Source organism: Cebus imitator, unplaced genomic scaffold (assembly GCF_001604975.1).
Source record: "Cebus imitator isolate Cc_AM_T3 unplaced genomic scaffold, Cebus_imitator-1.0 Scaffold1, whole genome shotgun sequence".
NCBI classification, from domain to species: Eukaryota; Metazoa; Chordata; class Mammalia; order Primates; family Cebidae; genus Cebus; species Cebus imitator.
The window spans coordinates 15,680,214-15,689,757 of NW_016107316.1; the positions used below are offsets into that span (position 1 = coordinate 15,680,214).

The 9,544-nt window shown below is 41.8% G+C and overlaps 1 protein-coding gene across 1 annotated transcript in view; it reads left to right on the forward strand.

Moving 5' to 3' along the window:
* Positions 1-9,544, forward strand: part of FAM228A (family with sequence similarity 228 member A) — a 17,140-nt gene that overhangs the window by 718 nt on the left and 6,878 nt on the right. Inside the window, 4 exon segments of the mRNA XM_017526840.2 lie at positions 350-456; positions 2,782-2,850; positions 7,900-7,987; positions 8,107-8,260. Of these exon segments, the coding sequence (XP_017382329.1) occupies positions 364-456; positions 2,782-2,850; positions 7,900-7,987; positions 8,107-8,260 (404 nt within the window). The 5' untranslated portion in view covers positions 350-363.

A 9,544-nucleotide genomic window follows, 5' to 3' on the forward strand; every position in this document is an offset into this window, starting at 1 on the left:
AGCCCAGGGAGGGCCGCGGAGCCCAGGGAGGGTCCCGGAGCCCAGGGAGGGCCGCGGAGCCCAGGGAGGGTCCCGGAGCCCAGGGAGGGCCGCGGCCAGGGCCAGGGCAGTGCGGCCCAGGGGAAGGACCCGCTTTGGCCCGAGGGCTACACGGGCGCGGGTAGCCAGCCCTGTTGAAGCGCCCGGGACGCCGGGGATCCCGGTTTGTTGGGTGACGGCTCAGCTAGAAGGGGGCCGACCGGAATTCGAACCCCCGCCCCGCCGCTCCCCGCCCCTGCCCCGAGCCCCCAGGCCTGGCTCTCAACGGTAACTGGCTTCCTCAGCCTCAGTTTATCTTTTTTCCCCTCAGGGATTCTTCTGTCCATGGCTGCCACCAAAACTTCGAGTTATGATCAACATTTCAGGCCAGAAAAATTAAGAGAATGGCCAGAGCCTGAGTCCGTTTCTTTAATGGAGGTGAAATAACATGGCGTTTTGAGACGTCGTTTTGGCGGTGGGACGCCTCGAGTTTGGGAATTGTTTATCTTAATCATGTTTCTGTTCTCAGGACTGGGACAGTGCCTGGAGTTGAAGGGAAAAGTTCCGGGCTCAGATTTGGCCTAGAGTGTGGCCAAGAGTGTTCCCAGTCGCCAGCCTAGGGGCCGGCGCATCAACTGGGCGGGCGGGTGGTTGAAGGCAGCAGCCCTAGCTCCCCTGCAGGAGAAGCCACGTCTGGGCTTGCCAGTCGATTCCGCATACTTTGGGGTCTGGTAATGATTTTCTCATAAAGTTTCATTATTTTGTATCATTCTGTGATTTACCTCACTGTGAAAAACTCTTGGAAGTATCCTTTATTTTTCCGCTTTTGCCCTAGTGGCGGTCAGAGTAGTGAGACGCTTAATTTTTGTGTGTGCACAGGAGGCCGTGGATTTCGGAAGTGCCGCCGCAAATCATGACCTTTTCCTTATATTTTCTGGCAAAATCACAAGAGCCATCAAAGACAAAAACCGTTTAATTTCTTTAAGGAAAAAAGGATTATTTGAGAATCCAACTTGAGAGTGTACATAACATTTGCTAACAGTCTTACTAGGATGTTCTTTAAAAAGGCGACTTCCCTTGGGAGGCCGTGGGTGGATCACCTGAGGTCAGGAGTTCAAGACCAGCCTGGCCATCATGGTGAAACCCCATCTTTATTTAAAAAAAAAAAAAAAAAAAAAAAAAAGTGACTTCCCAAGATACTTGTCAACATGTTTCTACTTCTCCAAATAAACTGATCGATTCTAATATTGTAGTGTCAGGGTACATGTTTAATTGTTTTACATACTTTTTTAGTTGCCATCTTTTTAATTAAAATTATTTTAGAGATAGGTTCTTGCTGATTGCCCAGGCTGGAGTGCAGTGACCCAATCATAGCTCACTGTAACCTCAAACTCCTGGGCTCAAGTAATCCTCCTGCCTTGACCCTCAAAGCACTTAAGATTACAGGCATGAGCCACCCTGCCTGGCCTGTCATCTTAAAATAAGTCTGAGAAGACTTTAAAGCAAGATCCTGTTTATATTACAAAGAGAGCTTTATTTTAGAGAAGACCTGGGTAGCTGTTGGAATGTTATTTTTAGATCTCATGTGAAGCTATTAAATATATGGGTAAAAAGAACAACTTTTCCTTTTTGAGATTTCTCTTATTAACAGATTTGGTATTTGAGTTTGGGGTTTAGTTTGTTTTGATGCATTCAGTGTGACAGAACAGAAAGAACAATCAGAGATTGAATAACACAGTTCTAAGAACCTGTATCATTTTTCATCAGCGATCATTTTTGTAATAGTAATATCTCTTCCAGATACTGGATTTTATTGCCTTTTCATTTGTTTGTACTTAGTCCTATAAGAATAAAAACTAGAGATCAGTTCATAATGATCCAATTGAAAAAGGCCTAAAGTAGGGATTAAAATGCATCAGCTTTACCCACACTCATAATGGAAACTGCAGGTCCCTAGATGTGGACGGTATTGGTTGGGGGCCATGAGCTCCACTAATTAGCTCTGAGACTCTGGACCTGTTGAACTAAATCAAACTTTCTGTGGCTTTTGACTTATGAAGAGATCTAGCAAAAGGCAGGAGACTTCAAGGGCCCTTCAAAACACACCTACTGGCTGGGTACAGTGGCTCATGCCTATAATCTCAACACTTTGGAGGCCAAGGTGGGTGGATCACTTGAGGTCAGGAGTTCGACAGCAGCTTGGCCAACATGATGAAACCCTGTCTCTACTAAAAATATAAAAATTAGCCAGGTGTGGTGTCACATGCCTGTAATCCCAGCTACTCGGGAGGCTGGAGAATCACTTGAACCCTGGGGGTGGGGAGATTCCAGTGAGTTGAGATCTTACCACTGCCCTCCAGCCTGGGTGACAGAGCCAGACTTTGCCTCAAGAAACAAACAAAAAACACCTACTGAATGCCTGAAAAGAGGATTCACTTTATAGAGGATCCTTTTAATAAGCTGCTTAGTGCTTTAAAACATAATTTAATGATATACTATCAGGTGTTTGTTTTAAAATAGTCTGGGGGGGTGCTGAAAATGAGTAGGGATTTATTGAATGAAACATGATTGACTCTGAGTTAAGCACTCTTGAGCCTGGTTGATGGGTTCATGGAGAATGGGTTTAGAAATTTTCAGTATTTTTATGTTACAGAATAAGCCTCAAGATTTATACCAAAACTATTGGGTAAAGTACACTGAGTTTTGTCATTATAGTTTGTTTCTTCAGGATTTACATCCTAATGTTCAATTCTGTAATTTTAGGTATGAGCTAGAGAAGACATTGATGAAGCAGTACATGCAATATTATTTAGAGAAAATTCTGTTGTGAAGGTAAGAGTTGGCTCCACACTGCATTCTAAGAGTGTTCTAGGGGAGCAAGAGTGTGCAGAACAGCATGGCCAAGAGTTTATGTTACTGTGATCCAAGAGATTCATTTTGCAGGGAGAATGAGGATCCTCAAATTGTTTGTACTACATGGATCCGAGGTTGTTCCCCCTTCTTGCAGGATCACTAAGAGGTCCCTAATCCCACTGGGACCTGTCCTGAAGGGATCTGAGAAATTGTTCTGATTGTGCCTTCTCTTTGTCCTGGGACCGAATAGAAATTCCTTCCTACCCACACTTGCTTCTTTATGTTCCCACATTGCAGTGGGCATATATAAAACCACTAGAAACAAAATAAGCTTTTAAGGGTTATGACCAATCAATAACTAATAATCACTGTGAAATTAGCTTAAGGGGTATTTAATTTCAATGAGAGAGACAGAGTTATAATAATACTTTGGGAGGCTGAAGCAAGAGCATTGCTTGAAACCAGGAGTTTGAGAGTTTAAGACCAGCGTGGGCAACATAGTGAGGCCCTGTCACTACAGAAAATTAAAAAAGCCAGGCATGGTGGCACACACCTGTAGTCCCAGCTACTCAGGAGGCTGAGGCAAGAGGATGGCTTGAGCCCAGGAGGTTGAGGCTGTAGTGAACTGTGATCATACACTATACTCCAGCCTGGGTGACAGAGTGAGACCCTGTCTTTTAAACAAAAAAAGAAGAAAACTTTGACATTTGAATTGTAATTTACAATTTATAAAGAAAGTGCACATAAATTCCCATTTAAGCATCCAGAGAGGTAGGTACGATTATCTGTCTTTTACAGGCCAGAGAGAGGTATAAAAGAATTTTCTAGTGCTCTTTCTACTCTACCAATTTTGTCACAGACTTTCCTGATGGTGAAGGCTAGACACACAATGGGTGACCAGGGAATTCTTGGAAATCCTGAAAAAGAAACAAGAGTTTAATGAGTTAGCAGTAGCTTAATCTGATTCATGAGTTGGATGCAGTTTAATCTGAAGGCACAGTGTGGTTTAGAACTTTATATGAGTTCTTTTGCTCTGTGTTCTCAGCTTCTCTTCCTGCACTTGATTCTGTGGTTCAGTTATTTTCTACTGGGACTTTGCAATCTGAATGTGGCTGGGAGCTTAGTAGTGGGATCAAGTGGTTTTTTCCCCCTTACTCAAATGACGACAAGTCAAACAATTTTTTATAATTTATTTTCCTTGTTTGTATCACTTCACTAGAGATTGGATACATATTTTCAGAATCTGGATACTTCTAGGGAAAGAAGAAAAGAGATGTTACATAAAAAATGGGTTGAAAACGTTGCAGAGCCTCTTCAGCAGAGAACTATGGAAAAAGTAATTTCATATAAAGGGCTGGAGAAAATGAAACAAGAGAATGTTGAATATTATTTGCAGCACAGTCATAAAATGGTACTGAGTTTTATTTTTTTTTTTCCAAATTATACTTTATTTGAAGAGTTGGTCCAACAGTTTCACTGGTTATACAAGTAATCTGCAGCTTATTTTTGTATTTAAGATAGATTAATTGAATTGTAATACACGTAAACAGCATTCTTAAGCCTGAGGTTGGAGGGGATAGGATTGTTGATTTGGAACTAGATTTATCAGGAATTATGTAGACATTAATGGAGTTACTTACTGTAGCTTAAACCATAAAGGCATTTATAATTTACTTCACAAGAAATTGAGAGGTGGTGGTTTCATGGTGGGTTCTGACAGTATAACAATGTAAGGTTTTTTTCTGTTCTATTCTGCTATCCTTAGTATTTTCAGTTTATCCTCATTATTCTCACATTTGCCTGATGGTTGCTTACAGCTCCAGACATTGGGTCTTCATTCAAGGCAGGAAGAAGGGGTAAGGAATGGTACCAGGGGCTTCTTCTCTTACCCTGCTCCTTTGCAGGAAGCAAAAGGAGTCCCCAGAGGCCCCTAGCCAACTTTCCCTTAGGTCTTGTTGGCCAGGACTGAGTCATGAGGCAAGTCCTAGCCATAAGCAGGCCCTGCAAAGCCACCGTGGCATTCTCATCTCTCTAGTAGGAAGTGGGCAAAGGAGAATGGTATTGTGTGACTAGGTTAGCCAACCAGTAGGTATTAGGACTAACAGTTTCTATACTTTGTTCTACAGTTTGGCTTTACAAAACAAATTTGGTTTTTTAATTTGAAGATTCTTTTGATTTTGAGGTCAGGACTCTCTTTCAGAATTTAGGTCTGTCTATTTGCAGTACCAAATATAAATCTGTTGGCTTTAGGTGTGTACTACTGGATCTTTTTTCTTTCCCCCACATACTTAGTAGATATCTAGAGTAGTGGCTGAATGCAGTGGGTCACCCCTGTAATCTCAGCACTTTGGGGAAGCTGAGGTGCATGGATTGCTTGAGTCCAGGAGTTCGAGACCAGCGTGAGCAACATGGCAAAACCCCTTCTGTACAAAAAAAAGCTGGGTGTGGTATTGTGCACTTGCAGTCCCAGCTACTTGGGAAGTTGAGGTGGGATGATCACTCGAGCCTGGGAGGCAAAGGTTGCAGTGAGCCGTGATAGCATCACTGCACTCCAGCCTGGGCGATAGAGTGAGACCCTAGAGTAGTTTAACTGGAATATTAGAACATTTAAGTATATTTATTGAGCACAATTTCTGAATATTTACCTTAAACCCTTTTTCCTACACACTCGAAGGGGCAGAGCTCAAGACTGAATTCAGATCTCTAAAGTGCAAAGTCTTATATTTGTGTCCAGAAATGTGATTGTACAAGTATAGGAGGGGAGGATCTTAGAAATGGCATGTGTTGAAGTCCAAGTGATGTTAATGTCAGTAAAGTCATTGTGAATCAACCATATGAGCTGGGTTTCAAGAAAACATACAGCTCTCAGGCTGTATTAAGAGAGGCTGTGCTTAGAGTGGGAAGCATCAGAGTCTTGGTCCATCCTGTCCTTATCCTGTCATTCCTGATGTTGCACTGTTGAAGGGACACTCATCAGTTGCAGAACCTTTAGAAAAGAATTGAGTCTTGACACCACTTTATAGGAAAGAAGTGGGGTATTTGGCGCAAGGAAAAGATGATACGAGGGGAAATGAAACTTCTAAGTATTTTAAAGGCAGACATTAGCTGTTGGATTAGATGTACAGAACTAGTATCTGCAACTGCAGTTACAAGGCAGATTTCAGCTTAGCTTAAGGACAGACTTTCTTGAGGTTAAAATTACCAAAAAAAAAGTACCTGCCTCACGGAGCAGAAAATTCTCAAAGGCCCATGGATGGCTTCAGACTAAAGCTAGATGATGACTTCTCCCAGAAGGTGGTAGAGTCTCATCGCAATCTAAATTACTTCTGCAGTTTCTTCCAACCCTTTGAAGCTATGCTTTTAAATAAAAATGAAATACAGTATTTGGCTTTTATAATATGAATCTTGCAAAACAGTTTGTACATAATGATTTTCCCTGAAGTATATATCTGAAGGAAATTATATGTGAAGACCATTATGATCCTGAAGTATACAATCCCTTTTTTTTTTAATTAAAAAAAATTTTTCTTGACACAGAGTTTCACTCTTGTTGCCCAGGCTGGAGTGCAATAGTGCGATCTTGGCTCATTGCAACTTTCACCTCCCGGTTCAAGAAGTTCTGCCTCAGCCTCTCAAGTAGCTGGGATTATAGGCATATGCCACCATGCCTGGCTAATTTTTTTTTAGCAGAGACATGTTAGTCAGGATGGTCTTGTGCTCCTGACTTGGCCTCCCAAACTGCTGGGATCCCAGGTGTGAGCCACGGCGCCCAGCCTACATTCCCTTTTATATGAAGAAAAAGAAACCAAATTAAGGAAAGGTAGTGCAGGTTTCTTGGGTTTTTTATTCTTAGGAGCTATGGAGTGGGGGAAAACCTAGTCATTTTAGAATTTTTGTAGTTATTCTCTATTCATTAAAAAAAAAGTACAAAAGCATTTCCTTTGAGTTTTAGAATAGGATCTCAAAGTAATTTAGACTCCTGTAGAATTTAAACTGTGCACGAGGCATGCATACACATGATCATTTGTTCATTGGTGCATTCATTTACCTCACATTCAGCAAATTTGAAGCACAAGGAGAGAGATGTGGACAGCTTGTGCAGTGGAGTGTGGCGAGTGTGTCATAGAAGTCAGCGCAGGGATTATGGGACTTGGGAGGGAACACTCCTTTCTACCAGAGATATAGGAGGGATGTCAGCAAAGCCTGCCCAGGAGAGCTAATACTTGAGTTTGTAATGAGTCTTCAGATTTTTAAACTGCCAATATAGGAGTTAAAATTGAGAAACGGAGGTTTCAGTTTTTTGCTTCTATGCGGTACAAGTAGCCACCTAATATGACTATTAATTTTTAAAAAAATATGTATGGCTCTGAAGATGGAAGTAGTTTCTTTTGCTTCTCCCAGAAAAACAAGCCAGGGCAGCCATATGAAGACTAACGTTCTTTTGGTTCTGGGTAGAATTTCATCATCTAGGTGCTGGAGGCAGTAGATGTTATGCTGTCTGGTTTATTCAGTAATTGTTTACCTAGCACTTCAGGTCCAGCACTGGGATGAGTGCTGTGGGGGAAATGAAGGGGAAAAATCATCCTTCTAAGGCTTATGATCAGGAACAGGGAGAAAAAATACCTCTGTATGTCCCTACCCCTTGACATAAACCCACAGCTCTGGTCACCCTCCGTTCTCGCAGGCCCTTATAGACCAGCTGTCGGTTTCCTCAGGAGGCATGGGTCCTCCCAGGCTGGGTTAGGTCAGATTTTATTTATTTAAATTTCAACTTTTAGATTCACGGGTACACATATAGGTTTTTTACATGGGTATATTGTGTGCTGCTGAGGTTTGGGGTGCGATTGAACCTGTTACCCTGGTAGTAAGCATAGTCCCCAGTGGGCAGTTTTTCAACCCTTGCCCCCTCCTGCCCTTCTGGCTCTTGTAGTCCTCAGGGTCTAGTGTTCTTATCTTTATGTAGGACACATTTCAAAAGCTTCATGCAGACTGCACTCTGGTCCTCAAAGAGTCTCATTTTTCTTGTAGGTTACAGTCCCACCATTTTTTGATCCTGTGTTTCAAAGACAGCAAGACATGGATGAAGAGAAGAGAACTGGTCTATGGTGTGAGACAGGTGCATTGTCACCACCGGACCTCATCTTTTTGAGACCGCTAATTGTCAAGTGATTTCTCACTCCAAGAGCAACGAGAGTTCTTTAAGAGTGTTGATTTTGATTTTTTATCTTCCTGTAGGGAAAGACCATTCCATAAAAGAACTTAAAGAAATAGAGAAGTCCAGGCCACCTGCCAGCCCGCTCCGCTTCACTTTCGCTTTACACAGTGTAATTCTGAAGGAGCGGCAGAAAGCCTCTGCAAGAGTCAGGAGTAAAACTTGCGGTAAATGCAGGTACAGATGAGCAGAACAAACAAATATTTGTTTAACTTGCAACTTACTTTATTTCCTACTGAAGGTCTTGTAACTAGTCACACTTTTGTCTTTTAGTAGTTTATAGTTTTACTGTTACTACTGTGATGATTACTATCATCACCTTTATATTATAAAATATATGTAGAGGACAGAATGAAACATAAACAGCTTAACAAGTCCCCGGGTCAGTTCTGTGGAATCACCAGCCATGTCAAGAAAGGGCACCTGTCCCCTCCTAAGACAGGCTCTTCCCTGCCCCAGAGCTCTCTTCACTTTGTAAGTGTTCACCTCCTTGCCCTCCCTATGGTGTTATCAGCTAACATTGTATCCTTAAATAATCTAGTTTATCTTGACTATTTTTGAATTTCATATAAACAGAACCTGGAAGCATTTATTTTTTATGACTGAATCCTTTAAAAACATCTTTATTAAGATATAGTTTACAGGTGGGGGATGAGGGGACAGTGGCTCACACCTTTAGCACTTTGGAAGGCCAAGGCGGGTGGATCACCTGAGATCAGGAGTACGAGACCAGCCTGGCCCACGTGATAAAACCCTGTCTCTACTAAAAATACAAAAATTAGCTGGGCGTTGTGGCAGATGCCTGCTCTAGCTACTCAGGAGACTGAGGCAGGAGAATCACTTGAACTCGAGAGGTGGAGGTTGCAGTGAGTCAAGATTGCACCACTGCATTCCAACCTGGGCGACAGAGTGAGACTCCATAAAAACAACAAAACAAAACAAAGATAGATATAGCTTATATACCATAAAATTCGTCTGTTGGAGATTTGTACACATACAGTTCATTGTGTGACTGACTTCTTTTGCTCACCATTATGCTTTTCAGTTTCCTTCCTGTTGCTGCATATGGCTCCATGTATTAACTTCTGTTTTCTATAGTATTCCATTGTATTTGACTATGCCATCATTTAAGCAATCCACTATTAGTGGATTTGGGCTGTTTCCACATTTTGGCTATTATGAACAATCCAGTTTGGTATTTTGGTTCCCATAATCCACATGTCTTAGGATATATACCCAAGAGTAGAATGTGCTGAGTCGTGGGATAACATTAAACTGTTTTGCAAAGAGGCTGTTTCACTTTACACCCCCGTCAGCATGGAGGAGAAATACTGTTGCTTCTCATTCTCCTTCACCCTTGGTGTATAATATTATCATTTGAATAAAGTTGACTGCTATATAATAGCATTTTCCATATTATCGGTGAAACTGAGTACTTTTCTTTTTTTTTTTTTTTTTTTT